The sequence below is a fragment of the Lampris incognitus genome, chromosome 4 (genome assembly GCF_029633865.1).
Source record: "Lampris incognitus isolate fLamInc1 chromosome 4, fLamInc1.hap2, whole genome shotgun sequence".
Taxonomy (NCBI): domain Eukaryota; kingdom Metazoa; phylum Chordata; class Actinopteri; order Lampriformes; family Lampridae; genus Lampris; species Lampris incognitus.
In genome coordinates this window covers 39,743,025-39,768,221 of record NC_079214.1, presented here as the reverse complement: position 1 = coordinate 39,768,221, position 25,197 = coordinate 39,743,025, and the positions used below count along the sequence as shown (strand labels likewise).

The window sequence follows — 25,197 nt, the reverse complement described above, 5'->3', positions numbered from 1 at the left end:
TGGTGAAACTCCTCACTGTCAGCTGAAAAGAAGCGACTGGCGACTCCACGTGTCAGATGAGGTATGTGGTAGTCTGCAGCCCTCCCCAGATTGGAAAATGACCCCCACAGCATAACAGAGCCCCTGGAACCCCACACTGTAGGGGTCAAGCATTCAGGTTTACCTTTATTTTGCCACCCATCTGTATATTTGATATACGATAAATACTTGCAGTAGGAAGGGACACACTGAGAGGACAGCATTCTGGCACATTATGTACACTTAAACATAACAAAAACACATATAAGACTCAGTACTCAGCCACTGGTCCCTGATTGCGCAGTGACCTGACTTTAAATGATTTCTCCATTCCCTGTATTCTCTATCAAAGATATGGAAAGCCCACATTGTTCAGCGGATCCAAGACTACACTCCCTGGGACAACTCAAACACATATAACACATAAGTTAATTGGGCATAGCTGAACCTTGTTGACTGGCTGGGTATAGTTACATGACCCCTGTCAAAGCAAGGCGCAGGGTGAGTTACAAAACGGTATGTGTGTATGTTGTATGTGCATATGAATGTGTGTTTGTTGAGTGTCTGAGTGGAACATGTGAGCTTTTTGAGTATTAAAATGATGTTTGAGTATGTGTGACTATGCTTTTGTTTGTGTGTGTGTGTGTGTGTGTGTGTGTGTGTGTGTGTGTGTGTGTGTGTGTGTGTGTGTGTGATTCCTTACCCTCAAAAGACTGAAAGATGATTGGCTCCAGCAGGTCCTGGTATTCTTTGACCTGAGCCTTATTTCCTCTGAAGACTCCTGCAAATCAAACACCAAAAATATAACAAAAATCCAATGTTATGATCATGATATTATCATGAATACTCATTAGTTCCAATATTATCAGTGACTATAACATTTAAAAAAAAAAAACAGAATTCAAAAAGATTAGTTTTAATACAGCATGAAGTACCTACATACAACATATCAACAATTCAACAGCATATCCAATTTAAAGGTCGGGTCTAGTGGCTTAGAATATTATAAACCTTACTAAACACCAATGCAGTGATGTTTCCCAATGGTCAGTCAACTACTTTTGCTACATTTCAGTAAAAAGTCCTTAAAAATTATTTTTTTTTCCTTTCTCACAGACGTACCAAAAACCCTGTTTGAGCAGTGGGCACCTCCAAAGAAATAAGATCCTCCCATTCAAATTTTGATTGAGAGGTAAAATTAAAATAAATCCACATGGGTTCACTCTGTGGTGTGTTAACATTTGTTAGCTTATATTTTTCAAAAAATGTTATACATGCTATTCAGCCGTATCAAAAATAAGGCAGGATCAGAATACAAATCTGAAGAAGATCAACCTCCAATTCCAGGATTGCAAGATGTTAGTGATTGATAAATTGGTATAATTTGCAAGCGTTATAGCATATCCATCTATTAGCTGGCTGATTGCTAACATAACACAAGCGAGCGAATAGCACCAGGTGATTTCGGTCGTCAAAATGTCAAGGCAGGATCCGATAGTGCTCAGATTCATACAAGTGGGAACCAATCATTTCTAGTGGAACAAATCAGCAAATTTTCTCTCAAACAGAGTCACAGCGAGAGATTGCTTTTAACAGTTTAAGTGAAACATTGCTTGGACTGTTCGCTGTTGCACAGAGCTTGGTTAGGACAGCTCAATTAAAAGTACCAAAAACTGATTAAAAATTAGCTTGTCATGTTAGGATGGACTGTAATAGATTCAAGCAGTAGAATCCAAGCAATGTTACAGCGTCACTTTCTATTTGTCTTCATAGTACAACTACATCCAAAAATTGAGCCAACTGAAATCCAACTCACCTCTCTTACATAACTAAGGTACTCCTAAGCCCCAGTTTTTGATAAGGTGAGATCAGGAGGTGTTTCGTATATGAGGCCAGAATGAAATATGTACATTATGAATGTATCCATGACCCCACTGTATTATTCTCACCCCAAATTGCCATTAAACAGTACCAATCGCAGAAAAAAAAGCCTTTTCACTAGACCCAACCTTTAATCAAAACGCCTTTGGGAGACAGATTGCATGTTCATTAAAAAGCTCTCTGCTTTTCAGGACAGCTAAAAGATAAGTTCATTTCTGTGTCAGAGATGACCTAGCTACCGGTCTACATTCCTGAGGTGGTTGTGCATCAATCACTGTACATTAAAGGATCCACTGGGGCCCATGCATACATGCACACATACTCATGCCTATACAGCATACATGGTGCTGCATGTGAAATTGATTTGAAAAATTGCTTTTTTGTGTACTGTCCCCACATAGTGCAAGTTTCCCATCTCTCTTGAAGTGCTACATCCTCTAACTTCTGGGTGACACTCAACAAAATGTCATTCCCGTCTAGTGATAAAAGTCTTCTTTTCTATCTATCCAGCATCCCACTTGAGGAACAACTGGCATTGCAACACTATATACTGAAAGAACAAAGCTTACCGTCAATCATCATGTAGATGAAAAATATGGGGAACTCGCATTCAATTCCATCAAAAAGCTGGGGGAAGACAAATTGAGAAGGATTATTACTTTTTCAGCAGAGCATATGAGAGAGATAAAGGGTGCAGATACTTTATAGCAGTGATGAAGTCTAACCTTACTGGTGCTGAATGAATATGAAGCATGGCAAAGAGAGAAGATATAGACACATCTGATGAAGCATCTTGTGAACAGGAGCTAACAATGGTGGGGAATACTAATGCCAATCCATTGGTTAATTTCTTTACTTGAAAGCTGCACTGTATAGTTTAAGAAATGTGGGAGATCTGAATTGTTGCAACAGTTATGGATACACAGTGTTTTAAGTGGATAAATAATCCATACTGAGTGAAAAACCTTGGACAATATCCTTAAAATAATATTTGGGGGCAGTTAGTAGCTAAACAGCTATTACTGTCCCATCCTCCAAAAAAGTGAAGCACGTTTTAGCTTTACTTTAGGTTTATTTTGTTTGAAAAGGTTATGATTACTTGGTCATATGATGGGATTTCAAAGATCTAAATTTAGGAAATGTGAATAAGTTCTTACAGATGTCCTCTTTTCACTGGAAATTGCAGGGGGGAAAAACACTATATAGCACATTTCATATGGTAAATAAAATCCACAATTTGACTTTAAAGGTATGCTCACACAAGTCTGACAAATACTTGTAATGTGAAAGGTAAAGGAGCTTTTTCTCTTTCCCAGTATGTTATGGAATAGATTTGACAGAAAATATAACTTAAAACGTGAAATTAAAAAATAAACTTCCCTTGACCAATCCTGGATCAAAATACAAGATTTTGTCCCCCTGATATTTTATATATTCATAACATTGGTAACAAATTGTCACAGAAAGTTGAATCAGTTCATCTGAATACAACGTTTATTCAGAGAAATGTTTCATCACTCATCTAAGTGACCTCTTCAGTCTCAACTGAATGCAGGTATCCCCACTCTTATAAATAATACAGTGGCATAACGACTGAAAGATTCATATCCAAATAGGCATGACCATTAGCTAGTTTCTGGGTGTCCGGGTAGCATAGAGGCCTATTCCATTGCCTACCAACACAGGGATCGGCGGTTTGAATCCCTGTGTTACCTCCGGCTCGGTTGGGCGTCCCTACAGATACAATTGGCCGTGTCTGCGGGTGGGAAGCGGTATATGTCGTGGTGGCTGCACTAGCACCTCCTCTGGTCAGTTGGGGCCCTGTTTGCAGGGGAGGGGGAACTGGGGGGAACAGTGTGATCCTCCGACGCGCTACGTTCCCCTAGCAAAGCTCCTCACTGTCAAGTGAAAAGAAGGGGCTGGCGACTCCACATGTATTAGAGGAGGCATGTGGTAGTCTCCAGCCCTCCGCGGATCGGCAGAGGGGGTGGAGCAGCAACTGGGACGGCTCAGAAGAGTGGGATAATTGGCCAGATACGATTGGGGAGAAAAAGAGGGAAAAACGTCAACCCCCCCCCCAAAAAAAACAAAAACAAAAAAATAAAACAAAAAACTAGAGTTACAAAGGCCATGTGTGCTATTCACAGAGGATTGGGGAATAGTTGCAATCACAGCATTGTAAGATGGTGACAGATGTACTCTTAGCCCCCCCTCAGTTCAAGGATGGTCCTTCCCTCTTAACATAGATGGCCTCCTTGACTCGCCGTTCAAACCAGCATTTCTCCCAATCAAGGATGTGCACGTCCTCATCCTTGAAAGAGTGGCCACTGGCCTGTAGATGAGTGTAAACTACAGAGTCCTGACCTGATGTGTCAGCCCTTCTGTCTTGTGCCATCCTCTTGGCCAGCGTCTGGGTAACAACTTGTGTTTAACTGCCACAAGCTTCCAATACTTTTATCAAACGCTCAGATGATAATTTGGGGGGAAAAATGTGGGAACATTTACAATTAAGATAATTTTTTAAACTTGACATCAGACAGGCAGACAGACAGACAAATAGAGAACTAAAACAAATTATATTTATGGAATTTTATTTAGTGGTAATTGCATTCACAATCAGACTTGTTTATTACTGTTGTTGGGTGATAAATGGGCAGACAAAAAATAAAATTTAATTAATTAATTTGTTGGCTGGTTTGTTTCATTCTTTGTCTGGTGTGCTGGCAGCAGCTAGTGAATTTGTATGTGTAAAACTTTGGATTGTCGTGAACATCATTACATTGGGTTGTTAACTGATTTCTATTAAACCAGAAATCATATTATAAATCTCAGCAACTACCACACACAGGTACAAGTGAAACACACACACACACACACACACACACACACACACACACACACACACACCCCTCCAAAGTTATTTGCTTCTGAAATGAGAAACAAGTCAAACGTAGAGGCAGCAGTATAGAGAACCAGAGTCTTATTAATCTAAATAATGATACTTGTTTCGTTTTGCTTGAGGAGGCACAAAACACACACACACACACACACACACACACACACACACACACACACACACACACACACACACACACACACACACACACACACACACACACTAAATTGCCTTCTTCAGCACAATGTACAGGGCACTATGTTACAATGTAATGCCTTCTATGGTTCAAGCATGTTACACATAAACACACACATTAATATGAGCATACTTGTGAAGAACTTCCATTGACCTCTTAGGCTGATTTCCAACTCAAAACAAAACCATCTGAACATGGCTCCTGCTTCTACCTGCCATCTCTGGGCATGTCGCCTTGCTGATGATTGCATCTTACAATTGGTTAAATAAGACAGATCTTCTTGGCATGCGGATAAGATAACCCTGTACAATATTTTTACAGAATAAAAAAGCTGTCAATTTCTGAAACTTTTCAACAATTGGTGTTTCTTTTGCCTGTGTGTCTGTTCATCAGCAATTAGTGCGTGTGTGTGTCACGGATAATCATGTTTTTTATCTTATAAAAGTAATCTTGTAATTATTGCAAGACACGACTGCATCATCTTGGCAAAGAATGCACTGCAAAGCTAGCTGGCAAGAAGCTGCGAAAACAGCTGACAAAACTTCTAAATGTAAATGTAAGATCATGATTGCAGAACATGAGAATATGAGACTCTTTCGTTTACAAATAACAGACTCATTGGAAAATTTAATAGTCTTGCTTGCACGTATAGGTGATTGTAAAGTAGCCTAGTATACTGTCATTTTCTTAGGTAGCGAGCTAGCGTGTTGCAGCGATGGCGAGCAACGGCCTGATGAAGCCAGGACGCACCGCTCTCTCCCTTGCAAGCGGCACGCTCTGTGTCATTCTTTCACGCACTTGTCTGAGGAGCCAGCTCGGGAAAAACATTTTGACAAATCAAGGCATCTTAAAACAGCAGTTGCTATGGCATCTTAAATGCAAGAGTCAAATAAAAAAGGGTACTTACTTGTGAAATGTTATATTATCTAAATTGCCACTTTTTTTCGACCCTGTGCGGTTAGAGCACTGATATGCGCCACAACTCAACATTTTAGCTGGCAATTCTAATGCAATTTTCACTTCATATCGCGAGTTGCTCAATCCAGTCTTTTCTTTTTTTAGATCAGTGGGTCTAAGTTCACTGATATAAACCTTTTCTCCCTTCACCCTAACTTTAACCCTTTCCCTAAACCTAACCCCCCCACCCCCGTAATACTAACCATAACTGTACACTGAACCCAAATATAAACCCAACCTTATCCCCTAACCTTAACCATGAGCCTCATTCTAATGCCTAAATTTAATACTAGATCTAAGAAAATGTCCCCATGACGTAGCTTGTTTAAAATTTAATAATACTTACACTACCGTTCAAAAGTTTGGGATCACCCAAACAATTTTGTGTTTTCCATGAAAAGTCACATTTATTCACCACCATATGTTGTGAAATGAATAGAAAATAGAGTCAAGACATTGACAAGGGTAGAAATAATGATTTCAGAGGACAGCACAAACAGGCTCTAACCAGAGTAGAAAAAGAAGTGGGAGGCCGCGTTGCACAACTGAGCAAGAAGATAAGTACATTAGAGTCTCTAGTTTGAGAAACAGACGCCTCACAGGTCCCCAACTGGCATCTTCATTAAATAGTACCTGTTAGAGCCTGTTTGTGCTGTCCTCTGAAGGGAGTAGTACACACCGGTGTAGGAAATCTTCAATTTCTTAGCAATTTCTCGCATGGAATAGCCTTCATTTCTAAGAACAAGAATAGACTGTCGAGTTTCAGATGAAAGTTCTCTTTTTCTGGCCATTTTGAGCGTTTAATTGACCCCACAAATGTGATGCTCCAGAAACTCAATCTGCTCAAAGAAGTGCCCATCCAACCAATCCAACTTGTGGGAGCTGCTTCTGGAAGCGTGGGGTGCAATTTCTCCAGATTACCTCAACAAATTAACAGCTAGAATGCCAAAGGTCTGCAATGCTGTAATTGCTGCAAATGGAGGATTCTTTGACGAAAGCAAAGTTTGATGTAAAAAAAATCTTATTTCAAATACAAATCATTATTTCTAACCTTGTCAATGTCTTGACTCTATTTTCTATTCATTTCACAACATATGGTGGTGAATAAGTGTGACTTTTCATGGAAAACACGAAATTGTTTGGGTGATCCCAAACTTTTGAACGGTAGTGTATGTAGACATTAGGGTCCCACAAGGATAGATGAATTAAAGTTAAAGTTTACAGTATGAAGTAAATCTGACTCTCTGCTCACCACTTTTATTCATCTGGCCTGCACGTTTGAATTCCTGTTAATTTAATCCCTGCTGAATAGTCAAGTACCAAAAGAAACATCACTGGCTCTGCCACTACATGTCTGCACCCTTTGTCATTATCAGAGTGATCTGTAAGGCCAAGAAACTGAATGTTTGACATTGTTAATCTTATTTTCATCCATTTATTTACTTAATCTGAATCAGGATCACATAGTGCTGGAGCCAATCCAAGCAGGCATTCTGCAGAGTAACTCCAGGATGGTCGGCAGTTCATCACCACACACACATGCACGCACGCACGCACGCACACGCACGCACGCACGCACGCACACACACACACACACACACACACACACATAAGAGTGAGGTCGTCTAGCAGAGATATATAAAACTCTTCTGGTCTGATGGTTTGTGTAGATTTTATAACTTTTCCAACTGATGAAAGTGAGTTGCAATGTTCGGGAGCACTAGAAGTGCTTCTGTGTGTGCGTGTGTGTGCATGTGTGTGCTCGTGTGTGTGTGTGTGTGTGCGTGTGTGTGTGTGTGTGTGTGCGTGCGTGCGTGTGTGTGTGTTAATTATAAATGTCATGAAGACCTGGCTATCTCTGTCCCTCATCTCGCTGTATAATCTCAATGGTGATGGGAGATAACAGAGATTACATCCTAATGAAATAAAGTATGGAAGTTAGAATGTGCCCATACACATGCACAAACACACACACATACACAATTACAAAACAGGACACACTCAAAAACACACAACATACAAAGGAAAGCACACACATAAGTGAACATCCTCACATATACCATAGTGCCAAACGAGTGATACTTCTGTACGTGTGTAACGTCTGATAATGATGAGGAACCCCACATGTTCTTCTATAGAGGCTTATGTCTGTCCCTTGCATCTGATGAGCAGTGGCAAAGCCAAAGAGGTAGCCCAGGTGGCACCGGCTACCCTTGATATCTGATTGGCCACCCTGGGTTCAGCCCCAGAATTTCTTCCATGTAGCTGGCTGATTTTAAGAACACTCCCACCCACCCATCTAGGAGTAGGTAAGGTTGCACATTACCCACAACGTTCGTTCCTGCAGTTGCTGCACCCCAGTCAAGTGACTTTCCTGAATGCACAACCCCAGCACAACGAGAGCAGAAGTAAGGTAAACAATCCAAGTTTAACGACTTCTATGAAAGTTGCTGTGAAAGCGCACTGTTTGTGAGAGTTAGCAGTGTTTTTTCTTAACATGCATTAGTCAGGGCTGCCAGCTCCATTTCCTCACCTTTTTTTTTTTTTGGCAGGGGACAGGGATACAGTAGACAATAGACACACAAACCAAGATTTAAGTAGAATTGTGCCAAATACGATGCTCATTATATTATTACTACCAATATTAATGCCATCATATGAGCAAAATTCCTCTAGTGAAAATAAGAGAAGCAGACGACACTGTGCCACTAGCTTTCATCTCTCCAGCCATAATGCAATGGCAAACAAAAATGTTCCCCCCAGAGCTTGAAATTAACACCCACCAACCTGCCAAATGCAGGTAAAAATGAACTTAGCTTGGTAAGTGTAGGATCAATATTGCTAGCTGACCAGCAAGCTGCAAAAGACACTTGTAAGAGTGGGGTAATTAAATGAAATTGAACCGTTAAAATGAAACAGTTCTGAGAGCTGGAAGTATACCCAAATGTTCGCATAATCATGTGTGATTTGGCCTAATTGTCTGGAGTGTGGAAGAAAAAAAAAACCTGTTATATCTGTCCTTGTGCCATTTCCAAAGTTTTCAATTTGGTTAGGATTTGAAATGTCCTCTAGTTTGTGCCAAGCACAAGCTAGGCAAAACAATATACACAAACACACACACACACACACCAAGTAACCTGCCCCCCCCCTTTTTCTTCCCAATTGTACTTGGCCAATTACCCCACTCTTCCGAGCTGTTACGGTCGCTGCTCCACCCCCTCTGCCGATCCGGGGAGGGCTGCAGACTACCACGTCTCCTCTGATACATGTGGAGTTGCCAACCACTTCTTTTCACCTGACAGTGAGGAGTTTCACCAGGGGGACGTAGCACATGGGAGGCTCACGCTATTCCCCCCAGTTCCCCCTCCCCCCTGAAACAGCACCCCAACTTACCAGAGGAGGCGCTAGTGCAGTGAATAGGGCACTAATCTGCATCCGGCTTCCCACCTGCAGACAAGGCCAACTGCGTCTGTAAGAACGCCCGACCAAGCCGGAGGTAACACTAGATCTGGCGATCCCCGTGTTGGTAGGCAACGAAATATACCGCTACACTATCCGGACGAGTAACCTGCTTTATACTGTATATATATACATCTATATACAGTATGAACTCTGGTTCATATTGTATATAGATTTACAATATCTTTTATTTTTACTAATGATTATGTTGAAACAGATCGAGTGACTCTCATAATCTGGTTTATTTCAAAAAAAAGTTTTGGCTACTGGAAATTTGGAGCAGCAACTAGTACTACTACTTCTGGCTTCTCCCGTTAGGGGTCGCCACAGCAGATCCTCCATTTCCACTTCTTCCTGTCTTCTGCATCTTCCTCTGTCACACCAGCCACCTACATGTCTTCCTTCACCACATCCATAAATCTTCTCTTTGGCCTTCCTCTTTTCCTCTTCCCTGGCAGCTCCATATTCAGTATCCTTCTCCCAATATACCCAGCATCTCTTCTCCACACATGTCCAAGCCATCTCAAGCTTGCCTCTCTTGCTTTGTCTCCAAACTGTCCAACTTGAGCGGTCCCTCTAATATAATCATTCTTAATCCTGTCCTTCTTCGTCACTCCCAACGAAAATCTTAGCATCTTCAACTCTGCCACCTCCAGCTCCGTCTCTTGCCTTTTCATCAGTGCCATTGTCTCCAAACCATATAACATAGCTGGTCTCACAACCATCTTGTAAACCTTCCTTTTAACTCTTGCTGGTACCCTTCTGTCGCAAATCACTCCTGACACTCTTCTCCACCCACTCCACCCTGCCGGCACTCTCTTCTTCACCTCTCTCCTGCACTCCCCGTTACTTTGGACAGTTGACCCCAAGTATTTAAACTCATATGCCTTCGTCACCTCTACTCCTGAAATCCTCACCATTCCGCTGTCCTCCCTCTCATTCACGCATAGGTATTCCGTCTTGCTCCTACTGACTTTCATTCCTCTCCTCTCCAGTGCATACCTCCACCTCTCCAGGCTCTCCTCAACCTGCACCCTACTCTCGCTACAGATCACAATGTCATCCGCGAACATCATCGTCCATAGAGACTCCTGCCTGATCTTGTCCGTCAACCTGTCCATCACCATTGCAAACAAGCAAGGGCTCAGAGCCGATCCTTGATGTAATCCGTCCTCCACCTTGAACGCATCTGTCATTCCAACCGCACACCTCACCACTATCACACTTCCCTCATACATATCCTGCACCACTCCTACATACTTCTCTGCAACACCCGACTTTCTCATACAATAACACACCTCCTCTCTCCGCAGCCTGTCATATGTTTTCTCTAAATCTACAAAGACACAATGTAACTCCTTCTGGCCTTCTCTATACTTCTCAATCAACATTCCCAAAGCAAACATCACATCGGTGGTACTTTTTCGTGGCATGAAACCATACTGCTGCTCACTAATCATCACCTCTCCTCTTAACCTAGCTTCTATTACTCTTCCCCATATCTTCATGCTGTGGCTGATCAACTTTATACCTCTGTAGTTGCTACAGTTCTGCACATCACCCTTGTTATTGAAAATCGGTACCAGTATGCTTCTTCTCCACTCCTCGGGCATCCTCTCACTTTCCAAGATTGTGTTAAAAAATCTAGTTAAAAACTCCACTGCCATCTCTCCTAAACATCTCCATGCCTCCACAGGCACGTGTATGTCATCAGGACCAACTGCCTTTCTACTCTTCATCCTCTTCATAGCTTCCCTTACTTCCTCCTTGTTAATCCACTGAACTTCCTGTTTCACTATCCCTACATCATCCAACCTTCTCTCTCTCTCATTTTCTTCATTCATCAGCTCCTCAAAGTACTCCTTCCACCTTCTCAGCACACTCTCCTCGCTTGTCAGCACATTTCCATCTCTACCCTTGATCGCCCTAACTTATTGCACATCCTTTGCAGCTCAGTCCCTCTGTCTAGTCAATCGGTACAAGTCCTTTTCTCCTTCCTTAGTGTCCAACCTGTCATACAACTCACCATATGCCTTTTCCTTTGCCTTTGCCACCTCTCTCTTCACTTTATGCTGCGTCTCCTTGTACTCCTGTCTACTTTCTTCATCTCTCTGACTATCCCACTTCTTCTTTGCCAACGTCTTCCTCTGTATAATTTGCTGTACTTCCTCATTCCACTACCAAGTCTCCTTGTCTTCCTTCCTCTGCCCTCATGACACACCAAGTACCTTCCTAGCTGTCTCGCTCACTATTTCTGCAGTGGTTGCCTAGCCATCAGGCAACTCTTCACTACCACCCATCTTCACTACCAAATTGGGAGTAGCAAGTAACTTTAAAATCTAGTCAAAATATTGGCTGGGGATTCAAAAAGCTCGAGCCCTGGTTCGCCAACTTACCTTGCCTGATAAATCACAAACATTGCACTAAAAAACAAAATAATCCTCCTGTCATGTCATTTAAATCAAACCAGGCATTCAAATTTATATTTCTAAATTAATTATAATTTTAGCCCTTTAAAAAATTCCCTGTGAATTAATTCTTTCATTCCCCAGAGGTGGTGGCTAATTCTCAGAGTCTCCTAGCTGTTATTTGTTACTGTGCATGGTAAAAGGTATAATCTGGGTTTTTATTTAAATGACTAAAGTTTGTGTATTTTCACATACGTTCAAGAGTTTGACTTGTTGATGGACACAGAGCTTTTTACAACTTCCTTCTCCCATCTTAAATCAGAATACAGGTCTGTCTTGCTCCAGTGTTCATGAATAGGAACATTAAATAAAGGGGCTAAAGTGATTGATATATCTTGCTCATTGGGTCATTGTGATAATTACATACATTTTTGTCTTCCTGGTCTTTGGATCCCGCAAAGTAGCCTTGTCCACCCCCTGACTCATCATTTACAGCCTAATTTCTAAATGTCTAAAATCGCCACTGCTGCCATTGTGGCGGAGTACTGACTGGTGTGTGTAGGTGTGTGTGCCTGCAAGATGTGTGCCGAAAAGAGATAAGAATTTTATGTAACAAGTGGGCCCAATTTAAGAGTCAGGGATGGAAAGATGGGCAAATAGAGAAAAGAAAGCAAGAATGTGAGGGAAAGGGAAAGAGGGAGGGTTAGAGAGAGAGAGAGAGAGAGAGAGAGAGAGAGAGAGAGAGAGAGAGAGAGAGAGAGAGAGAGAGAGAGAGAGAGAGAGAGAGAATGAGAAGCAGATGAGTGAATATTAACAATAACAGATGCAGAGTGAATGGGAGAGGTATATATTTAGACACTGGAGAGGGAGTAAACAGTGAGCCAGAGCGAAAGAAAGAGATGTGTTGTCATCCACTGGGGACTTAGCTGTTGGCCTTCGGGGGCTGTAAACAGGCAGGAGTCCCTGGTGCTTTGTGCCTGAACAGCTCCACTGATTGGTAAAACTGCCTATCACACAGCCTGCTGCTCATCGTTAACCATAAATAAGTAGGGACCTCAGAAATCTGCCCTACCATCAATTCCTTGTTTAACATGCATTACAACCACGGTCAATGTCTGCTATGGGGAAACTTGGCCTTCCTCTGGCTTTTTTTTCCCTTATCAGAGCCCACACACACCTCAGCCTGCTCCCAGAGAGCTCCTACTTTACATACACTCTCTGCATAGCTTGGCAAATAGGGAATAGATGTTTGTTTGCTCATTTCTATACAATTACATTCTTCTCACTTGAACTGCTAGGGCTGACTAATTGTGGTGAAACAAATGTTTACAGAGAGCCTTTAGAAGTAACAGCAGCTGAGCACCAAGAAAGCAAATGATAGAGAAAAAGAAGCGAATATGGAAAGAAAATGCAGCTATTAGCAGCTTGATGGAGTTTGAATCTTAACTGGAATAGATATCTTCCAGAAGAGAACCGGTCTTCTGTTGGTTTACACAGCTATAGAGTAAGCTTGAAGGAACTCGACATTCAATAATATTTTCTTATACTCAGTCTCAGAGTCCTAGTATTGTATTAGTTAAAGGATTAGAGAAAGGTGATTTCAAAGTGTTCCACATGGCTGAGAGAACAAGTGTTCCTGCCCCAGGAGTTTCCATCACCCAAGGCCTCGCTATTAACTAGCAATGCCTCTCTGTTGCTGCTTTGAATCAGGAATCAGGAACATTTATTTGTCATTTCATTTCATGTACTTGCATACATGAAATGAAACAAAATATTGTTTTCCCCAGCCCACAGCAGTGCAACAAAAGACAAAAACACATATCCAAAACCTACAAGAACACATATATCCAAACCACAAAAAAATGCAACAAAAACTAAAAACTAAAAAAAATCATATGTCCAGCATATCAAAAAAAAAAAAACAAAGAAAAAATTAACTGTCCAAGAGAGCGAATGCCAGCCAGGATAATAGTTGGAACTGCTGGTCTGTATGGGCTACCAGTTAGCTTAGCCTGCCCCACTTCTGCGTCTTGTCAGACCGCACTCAGTGTTCTCTCTTCAGGCAAAGTTCCAAGCAGGGCTATGGTCCTTGGGCCCATCAGACGCAGCGGACCAGGCTCCCCCAGCTGATCCAATGCCAGCTCTCCCAGCCAGACACCCTTGACACACCTCCCCGCATGCCACACATCGACACCAATAACACTGTCAACACCAGGCGAGGCCACCGCCAGACCACCCTCAGTGTTATTGGAACTGCTGGTCTGCATGGGCTAGCAGTTAGCTTAGTCTGCCCCACTTCCGTGTCCTCTCACACCACCCTCAGTGTTTCCTCTTCAGGCACAGCTCCGTGCAACTCCGTGGTCCCCGGGCCCACAGGACGCAACAGACCAAGCTCCCCCAGCCAATCCAGTGCCAGCTGTCCCAGCCATCAAACGAAAACACAAACCCAGACGTGGACAAATACACTGCATGGACGGCACTGGGTGAGGCCGCCGTAAATGTAAGTTCACGCCGCCATCTTCCCACACCGGTACCGGGTGAGGCCACTGCAAACGTGAGTTTGCGACACCATCTTCCCACACCGGAAGCATGGTGAATACCATCCTATGTTTGAAAAACAAAGATAAGCCAACTGCATCTCTTAAAATGCCTAAAAAAAAAATTACAGCCATGTAAGTGGCTGTGAAAGTGACAGTGAGGCTGTTACCCTGGTAACGTTGATAAAGTAATGAATGTGTAAAAAAAGATGTCATTGGTGACCACTAGTTCTTCAAATCACTGGTTATAATATATATAGACAATATAGATATTGTGACTGGTTGTTATAAAAATTTGCAGTTTAAAAGGGTTGTCTCTGGCAAATTACGCATGCAATACTGTATTTGTTGGGTTACCCAGCATAAAAATGTTAACTGTCACTATAATGTAAATGTTAATGCCATGGTTAATATTTCAGAGGAAAAAAAATAGACCCTCAAAGACAACTGTCAACTTTGCTTTGATCATCATTTTCTATAGCAGCTGCCTATCCCAGCATGCACTGGGTAGACAGCAGTGAGACGCCTGGTAACCATGTAAAGTCACTTTAAAGTCACATTCTCAAAGATTCTCAAATAAATGTCTGTTAAGTTACTATCATTCACCAAATGACATAAAACAAAGATGATTCAGCCTACTGGCCACAGATGAAAGCCCCTACTTTTGCAGTAATATAGAGAAATACAAACGTGGGATTCATCCCCACCAAAAATCCCAAATGTTGCCAAGGTAGGTGATGTGTTTGGCATCACCCTGCAGTGGGTGGTCCACCAGAGAGGACAGATGGGAGAAATGCTCCGTGTTTCAATGTTGTGGTTGACAAACTAGTCAGCGGTTTCAAAATGAGTCCTAGGAAGTGCATGCCAAAAAAATAATGCAACCAGAATCGTCAAGATTGCCAGTAATGTACTATACAGTGGGGAAAATAATTATTTGACCCCTTGCTGATTTTGTAGGTTTGCCCACTTACAAAGAATGCAACAGTCTATAATTTTAATCATATATACATTTTAACAGTGAGAGACGGAATCCCAAAGAAAATTCCAGAAAATCACATCATATGAATTTATAAAAATTAATAACCACCTGATTTAGAAAAATAAGTATTTGATCCCCTACCAAACAGCAAGTATTCTGGCTCCCACAAACCAGTTAGTTTTTCTTTAAGATGCACCCCCAATCCCAACTAATTACCCACATAAAATACACCTGCATTACCTTGTTACCTGTACAAAAGATACCTGTCCACACCCAATCAATCAGATTTCAACATCTCCATCATGGGCAAGACCAAAGAGCTGTCTAAGGACACCAGGGACAAGATTGTAGACCTGCACAAGGCTGGGATGGGCTACAAGAGAATTGGAAAGCATCTTTGAGAGAAAGTAACAACTGTCGGTGCAGTTATCAGGAAATGGAAGGAACACCACACCACCGCCAACCTTCCTCGGTCTGGGGCTCCATGCAAGATCTCACCTCGTGGGGTGTCCCTGATCATGCGAACGGTGAGGAATCATCCCAGAACCACAAGGGGAGAACTGGTTAATGACCTGAAGGCATCTGGGACCACAGTTACAAAGCAAACGGTTAGTAACACACTACGCCATCATGGATTAAAATCCTGCAGCGCACGCAAGGTCCCACTGCTCAAGAAGGCACATGTACAGGCCCGTCTGCAGTTCGCCAATGAACACCTGGACGACTCAGAAGAGGCCTGGAAGAAGGTGATGTGGTCGGATGAGACCAAAATAGAACTTTTAGGGCTCAACTCAACTCGCCGTGTTTGGAGGGTGACGAACACGGAGTACAACCCAAAGAACACCATCCCCACCATCAAGCATGGGGGTGGCAACATCATTCTTTGGGGGTGCTTTTGAACCAAGGGGACAGGACAACTCCATCGCATTGAGGGGAGGATGGACGGGGCCATGTACCGTGGAATTCTGGACGAACACCTCCTTCCCTCAGTGAGAGCGCTGAAGATGGGTCGTGGATGGGTGTTCCAACACGACAACGACCCAAAGCACACCGCCAAAGCAACCAAAGAGTGGCTGAAGAAGAAGCACATCAAGGTTCTGGAATGGCCTAGCCAGTCTCCAGACCTGAATCCAATCGAAAATCTTTGGAGGGAGCTTAAATTCGGGTTGCCAGGCGACAGCCTTGAAACCTGAACGATTTGGAGGCTGTCTGCAGGGAGGAGTGGGCCAACATCCCTGCCGAAATTTGCACAAACCTTGTCAGAAACTATAAAAACCGTTTGACATCTGTGCTGGCCAATAATGGCTTTTCTACTAAATATTAACATAATGTTTGTCCAGGGGTTCAAATATTTATTTTGGACCAAAAATATGCAAATAAATTCATAAAATTCATACAACGTCTTATTCCACTTTTTTTGATCATATTCTGTCTCTCACTGTTAAATGAACCTACGCTTAAAATTATAGACTGTTGCACTCTTTGTAAGTGGGCAAACTTACAAAATCAGCAAGGGGTCAAATAATTATTTTCCCCACTGTATGTGCGTTTATTTACTTAAAAATAAATAAATAAATAAATAAGAAATAAATCCACATCAATTGTACAAATGTTGCAATAAAAGTGTTTTTTTTTGCAAAAAAAATGTACATTAATATAGTTTAGATATATGTTCTTAGTTTGGATATATGTGTTCTTAGTTTGGACACTATATGTGTTCTTAGTTTGGACACTATACGTGTTCTTAGTTTGGATATATGTGTTCTTAGTTTGAATATAAGTGTTCTTAGTTTGGATACGTATTCTTAGTTTGGATATATGTGTTCTAGTTTGGAGATATATATATATATATATATATATATATATATATATATATATATATACACTACCGTTCAAAAGTTTGGGATCACCCAAACAATTTCGTGTTTTCCATGAAAAGTCACACTTATTCACCACCATATGTTGTGAAATGAATAGAAAATAGAGTCAAGACATTGACAAGGTTAGAAATAATGATTTGTATTTGAAATAAGATTTTTTTTACATCAAACTTTGCTTTCGTCAAAGAATCCTCCATTTGCAGCAATTACAGCATTGCAGACCTTTGGCATTCTAGCTGTTAATTTGTTGAGGTAATCTGGAGAAATTGCACCCCACGCTTCCAGAAGCAGCTCTCACAAGTTGGATTGGTTGGATGGGCACTTCTTTGAGCAGATTGAGTTTCTGGAGCATCACATTTGTGGGGTCAATTAAACGCTCAAAATGGCCAGAAAAAGAGAACTTTCATCTGAAACTCGACAGTCTATTCTTGTTCTTAGAAATGAAGGCTATTCCATGCGAGAAATTGCTAAGAAATTGAAGATTTCCTACACCGGTGTGTACTACTCCCTTCAGAGGACAGCACAAACAGGCTCTAACAGGTACTATTTAATGAAGATGCCAGTTGGGGACCTGTGAGGCGTCTGTTTCTCAAACTAGAGACTCTAATGTACTTATCTTCTTGCTCAGTTGTGCAACGCGGCCTTCCACTTCTTTTTCTACTCTGGTTAGAGCCTGTTTTTGCTGTCCTCTGAAGGGAGTAGTACACACCGGTGTAGGAAATCTTCAATTTCTTAGCCAGTTCTCGCATGGAATAGCCTTCATTTCTAAGAACAAGAATAGACTGTCGAGTTTCAGATGAAAGTTCTCTTTTTCTGGCCATTTTGAGCATTTAATTGACCCCACAAATGTGATGCTCCAGAAACTCAATCTGCTCAAAGAAGTGCCCATCCAACCAATCCAACTTGTGGGAGCTGCTTCTGGAAGCGTGGGGTGCAATTTCTCCAGATTACCTCAACAAATTAACAGCTAGAATGCCAAAGGTCTGCAATGCTGTAATTGCTGCAAATGGAGGATTCTTTGACGAAAGCAAAGTTTGATGTAAAAAAAATCTTATTTCAAATACAAATCATTATTTCTAACCTTGTCAATGTCTTGACTCTATTTTCTATTCATTTCACAACATATGGTGGTGAATAAGTGTGACTTTTCATGGAAAACACAAAATTGTTTGGGTGATCCCAAACTTTTGAACGGTAGTGTATATATATATATATACTATATATATGTTCTAGTTTGGATATGTGTTCTTAGTTTGGATATAAGTGTTCTTAGCTTGGAAATATGTGTTCTCAGTTTGGATACATGTTCCTAGTTTGGATATGTGTTCTAGTTTGGATATGTGTTCTTAGTTTGAATATAAGTGTTCTTAGTTTGGATACGTGTTCTTAATTTGGATATATGTGTTCTAGTTTGGATATGTGTTTTTAGTTTGGATATATGTGTTCTTATTTTGGGTATGTGTTCTTAGTTTGGATATATATGTTCTAGTTTGGATATGTGTGTTCTCAGTTTGGATACGTGTTCTTACTTTGGATATATATGTTCTTAGTTTGGATATATGTGTTCTTAGTTTGGATATATGTGTTCTTAGTTTGGATATATGTGTTCTTAGTTTGGATATATGTGTTCTTAGTTTGGATATGTGTTCTTAGTTTGGATATATGTGTTCTAGTTTGGATATGTGTTCTTAGTTTGGATATATGTTCTTACTTTGGATATATGTGTTCTTAGTTTGGATATGTGTTCTTAGTTTGGATATATGTGTTCTAGTTTGGATATGTGTTCTTAGTTTGGATATATGAGTTCTTAGTTGGGATATATGTGTTCTTAGTTTGGATATGTGTTTCTTAGTTCTGATAAATGTGTTCTTAGTTTGTATATGTGTTCTTAGTTTGGATATATGTGTTCTAGTTTGGATGCGTTCTTAGTTTGGATATGTGTTCTTAGTTTGGATATATGTGTTCTAGTTTGGATATACGTGTTCTTGTAGTTTTTGGATATATGTTTTTGTCTTTGTGTTACACTGCAGTGGGCTGGGGGAAATAATATTTCATTTCATTTCATATGCACAAGTACATGAAGTGAAATGACAAATAAAATGTTCCTGATTCCTGATTACCCATTTATTCTTATATTTTAGGAAATTTGACAGCCCAACAAAATATGTCATGTTGTGTTCTAAATTCAAACACAACAGAAGGTATCATGTTGAAATTTACATCTCAGCAGCCAATAAAATATTTAATTTGGATCATAAAATTAATTGCCTGCTAACGCATACATTCCCATGTGGGTCCTGCTGTTGTGTTTGCCCCTCTGTACGCAATTACACACAGAAGGGTGGGGCTCGCACCCAAGACCCTCTTGCTGTGAGGCAACAGAGTTAACCACTCTATACTGTAATACAATTTGAATTAATAGATATGTAATAGAAGAATCAATAACAAAAATATCTTCTTCCTTGCTTAATCATCAACCACTGGTGGTCCAACATTCAAGATAATTCATCTGTTATTGCTAATCAGCGCGTACTTACACAACTTCCTTAAATGTATCAAGAGGAAATTGCATAAGATGAAGTTCTGTCATTACACAGAATCTTGCATGTAGAGAGTCTTCTGATGTAGTTTTGCATACTCTCGGAGCTGCACAGAGCCCTAATTCACATGATATGATAATTATCTATTAATAAGGCATTTCTAATGTGACATGCGTCAGCTGTGTGGAGCAACAAGAGCTCTCGTAATAGCAAATTTTCTATTCCTACTGAATAAATCAGTAGAAATGTCAAGAAATTACTTTACAATTTTGGCCAAAATAGGAAGAAAAAACCCCACTTTATCCTGAAAGTTGGGATTACTGGTGTCTCTTTTCCTAGTTCTCTCTCGCTGTCTTCCTCTCTCTCTGAGCTCATTAATTCTGGGAGGTCAGTATGGAACCTAATACAAGCATTTGTTCAGGATTTGTTGTGCCGACTTGGATTCACTCATTTTCTGTGCAGCTGATTAATTCTGAGTTAATGCACTGTTGTTTTTGGATACCAAAAACGACAACGCATGCATACCCACACATGCACAAAAAGAGAGAAAGAGTCAGTCAGATGTTTGTGTGTGTATGTGTGTGTGTGTGTGTGTGTGTGTGTGTGTGTGTGCGTGCGTTTATGAAAGTGCAGCCACACAGCAAGTATGCCTGAAACCCCCCTCCCACCAACCAGCCTGCACACACACACACACACACACACACACACACACACACACACACGCACACAATGAAAAAACAGATCAAATCCTGAGGGATTAAAAGACTGAAAGTGAGAGAAGTTAAGTTAGGCAATAATGCCTCCAAAGATAAAACTCATGAGGAAGAAAAATGTGACATTCCTAATAGCACAGGCAAGGTATAACTCTTGGTGTGTGCATGTGTGTGCGTGTGTGTGTGTCTGAGGTGTCTTAAAAAGTCCACTCAAAGAAGATAAGTGGAAATTTTTTTATTGAATTTATCTTTTTTTGCAGAGAGAATCGTTTTTTTCCTAAAAATGCTTTGATATATGGAGATAACAATAAATCCCCCTCTCAATCGTAACGAGAACTGCCGCCCCAACAGTAAAGTAACGTGTATTCTCCCTCCATCAAGCTTACAAAGTAGCTCCAGTGTGCTTTCAGTGGTGGCTCTTGATGGTGCCATACTTTTAAAATTGGATCAAAACGTTTTAACTTGGCTTCATAAGACCTTCAGACATTTTCCCAAATGGTTTTGGGGGACTGACCTTGTCCTCCTGCATAATTTAAATGTGGTTGGATGTTCCTTTTAGTTTGATGTAGCCCCTGTGTTCCCACCCTATCCCACAGGCAAGAAATATGGAGAGCATACAAAATGGTTACTATAGCACTGAGATGCTAACATGGCTGAAATGTCAAATGGGCAAGTGGGGCAAATTCCATTGGGCCCTCAGCCACAAGGGGCCCCAAAAAGATAGGGGGTGCTGCATTCCCACAGGTACATTTCCAAATGGAAAAGGGGACCCTGATTAAAGCCCTTGGTAAAATAGTCTTAGCAAGGGCTTTAATCGGGATCCACTGCCTTATCTCTGAAACTATAACTTTAAGGGGCCAAAAATACCATGTCTGCTGGTGTCTCACCTCATCTAGTGAGGGGTGGAGGGGTCTGCTGTACCCACGTTGCTTGCTATATCAAATAAACAAATAAATAGATAAACCAAAGTAGTGTCCACAGATTGAATTTGGTCCCCTTGATTTAAAAAAAAAATGTTGGCCCTTAAAAAGTATCAAACATTCATATCTTCTGTTTGGTCTGTTGTGATATATTATATTTGATGATCACCTCTGGGATTACTTGCTTATTGCAAGGCATAACAAACACATAGATAGAGAACTAGTTTACAAATCAGCATGTTTCTTTTTGGAAAAAATTAGTATTCAGTGAATTTAGCATGTTGAAAGTAAACTACGAAATGTGAAAGTTACCAAGTTGTTGATGAATTTGAGTTTGCTTCCACACTGCATAATCAATGCTATATATATATATATATATATATATATATATATATAGCGTTTTTTTCGAAACATCAATGGTGTTTTAAGTGCTCAACTAATGAGGAGCAGAATATCGGCACATATACAGGAAAACCACATTACCAGCTGCTAATGTTTAACCACATTAGTAGCTGATGACTGCACGATGCACGAAACAGGCCTGTACTGCAATGTATTAAAACTTTTTTCCTGTATCTGTGTTGATATATATATATATATATATATATATATATATATATATATATATATATATATATATATATATATATATATATGCATTCAGCAGCCATAATGCTCAGAAGGCCATGTTTCACTCAAAAGTTGTAAGCAGCTCATAGTAGGAGGAAAAGTGGTTTGCTCCATCTGAAGGGGACTCACAGGGGGCTGAACACTGAGTGGTTCAGTTTTACATTGTACTTGAAATTGTTAAATGTTATTTATGTTTTTGTTTTCATTTTCAAATACATTTTAACTTTAGTGCCCTACTATAATTTTTTCTTGCTACTTTGCCTCCCTACCCTCCCCACCCTCACCATACACAACTCTAGCATATACATGATTGAGTTCAATGAGTTGCTTCAAATGAGTGCACAACTTGCTTCACATCTAAAAAAAAAGAAGAGTGAAATAAGCTTAACACACACCTTCATTTCGGCAGGTTTGTAGTGGCGACGATTCCTATCCTCATTAGCGGTGCGGAAGCCATCGCGGAGGAAGCGCTTGAAGCCATACTTGCCCTTCAGCTTGCGGACAACCTTGTCAAGTGTCTGGGAGTATAGAGCATCGTCATCCACGGCAAAGGCTGGGTAGCTGATGGTGGGCAGCAGGGCTGCATCTGTGTTCTGGGGAAAGAGAGAGGCTTTAACAGTTTTTAATCACACTACGGAGTCCCTCTGTTGAAAACCTGCCAGGCCAAGTCTGGTTTGTTCATGTTGTGATTAAATGATATATAGCCGCTTTTCCACTTTAACCTTACTTAGTAGTTTATACGGCGCATGGACTGAGTGAGTTACTGACTGAATTTCAACATTATCAGCATGTGTGCAAAAAGAACATTTTCTATTCTTAAATCAAGCTCTTTGATATACATGGATGCAATCTAAAAATATGTCCAGTACTTTGAAAATATTGTAAAAGTGGTTTTTAAAAATGGTAACAAATTACCTTAAATGGTTACGCTTTGAGAGTGAATACAGTACACAGTGTTGCCAGCAGTAGTAACTAAATGTCAGACAGAAGGATCCCTTCTCTGCAGGGAACTAAACTAGGTGTGGCGAGGGCATTGTGACTTTCATGGTCACGAAATATTAATGGTAATGTCATCAGCGCTGGCTGTCGGTATTAAGTAAAGGTACTCCCGACGATGCCAGAAAACATGGGCACATCCATGTCATTCATGTGTGCTACATGGTTATTATACAGTTATAGATGTTTAAGATGCGCTACAGTGCAAATCACTACTGGTATGAAGCTGTATATAGTCAGGATTGAGTCAAATGAAATTCAAATTTGTTCAGCAAAATCAACACTTAGCAAATCATGAGGGATGAATGTTCAGTACTTTCTTCTTTTTTTTTAAGTCACATTTAGTTTACTTGATTAAGTATCAGTAATGAAAGATGTTAGGTCAGGGCCCCACTGCAAACAACTATAAATAGATAATGTTTGCTAACAGCTGAGACAATACCGCTTCCAAATTACAGACTTGTGCTATATTTTGCAGTCTTGTCTTTGCCATCCTGGTAATGAAGTCTTCAATGACTACAACCAACTTGCTCTCTCCTCTAATGATAACTCATCAGCACTACAAACCATACCATTTATTTACACATTAATCTAACGCTTTGACGTTGTGCTTGCACAAAATCTGACACCCACCTCTAACACATCCCAACACCACTGACACACACTCACCTCCTACCACTTTCACTTCATTCATTGTCATTCACTCCCCTCAATTTTCATAAATGTCCCTCCTTTCTCCTTCACTTACTTCATATTGATCTCTATATGGTTACATTGCTGCTCTAATTACTGCAGTTTCCTCTCGCACTGACATTAGCTGCCCTGTCTGACACCTGCGCCTTAACAGAAAGAGAGAGGTGATCATTTGAATGTCTTTGCTCATACTTTTAATCCTCTGCCAGTCACGTCAGTACACTCCGACACTCCTCTGCTGCCTCCACGCTCTCGTACTGCCATCTTTACATCCACCTCTCAATAATCTCTTCCCTTCCCTTCTTGTAAGTACTGGGCCATTAATGGTAGATATAGCGAATTCATCATAACAGAAATATATTTTATAAATACATACATTTTCCTGAATCTTTTTTTTGGGGGGGGGGGTTTCCCCCTTTTTCTCCCCAGTTGTATCCGTACAATTACCCCACTCTTCCAAGCCATCCCGGTCACTGCTCCACCCCCTCTGCCAGTCTGGGCAGGGCTGCAGACTACCACATGCCTCCTCCGACACATGTGGAGTTGCCAGCTGCTTCTTTTCTCCTGACAGTGAGGAGTTTCCCCAGGGGGACATAGCACGTGGGAGGAACACGCTACTTCAAAACAGGTCCCCCGAATGACCTGAGCTAGTGTAGCGACCAGGACACATACCCACATCCAGCTCCCCACCTGCAGACATGGTCAATTGTGTCTGTAGGAATGCCCGACCAAGCCGTAGGTAACATGGGGATTCAAACCACCGAGCCCCACGTTGGGAAGCAAGGGAATAGACTGCCACGCCACCCGGATGCCCTATTTGCCTGAATCTTGACAGTGAGTATATACTTTGTTTGATACGTAGTACGAGACAATTACCTTTCCCAACTTCAGATCTTGGCATCCTGGGTGGGAAGAGAATCATCAAGTCTGGGTTGAAGAAGGTGTGCCCTTTTTGCATGTATGAGATTTTAAATTTATTCGGTTTCTATAATCTTTTCTCTTCAAGTCCGCGGTGGCGTAGCGGTCTAAGCATCGGCTTGGTGTCGATGCAGTTGCCCACTGGGGACTGGGGTTCACGCCCCGGTCTCGTCAGATCCGACTATGGCCGGACTCGATGAAGCAGCAATCATTGGCAACGCTGTCTTCGGGAGGGGGGCGGAGTCGGCTTGTGTTCGTCATGTGAATGCGTCTCTGTGTGTGTCGGAAAAACAGTGGTTCGGCTTGGATTCGCCTTGTCACGAAAGTGGGGAGGCGTCTCCTTCGAGACTGCCGGCCGGAGAGATGCAGTTGGCGAACGTATGCAATACGAGGGTGGGTGTTTGAATTAAAATAGGGATCAATTGGCCACTAAATTGGGAGAAAAAAGGGAAAAATCAGAAATAAATTAAAAAAAAAAATCTTTCAAAAGGAATAAAATTCATCGACTGCTCAGCATTTAAACATTGGTATATATATGTATCGAGACATTAATCCAACATGTTTGACATGATGAAA

The 25,197-nt window shown here is 41.1% G+C and overlaps 1 protein-coding gene across 2 annotated transcripts in view; it reads right to left on the bottom strand.

The window, feature by feature from the left end:
• Nucleotides 1–25,197, bottom strand: part of phkb (phosphorylase kinase, beta) — a 164,156-nt gene that overhangs the window by 88,893 nt on the left and 50,066 nt on the right. For both annotated transcript variants that reach the window (XM_056278286.1, XM_056278287.1), the window contains 3 exons: nt 22,410–22,607; nt 2,469–2,526; nt 722–799 (listed from right to left, as the gene is read on the bottom strand). In XM_056278286.1, the coding sequence (XP_056134261.1) occupies nt 722–799; nt 2,469–2,526; nt 22,410–22,607 (334 nt within the window). The remainder of the gene's footprint in view (nt 1–721; nt 800–2,468; nt 2,527–22,409; nt 22,608–25,197) is intronic.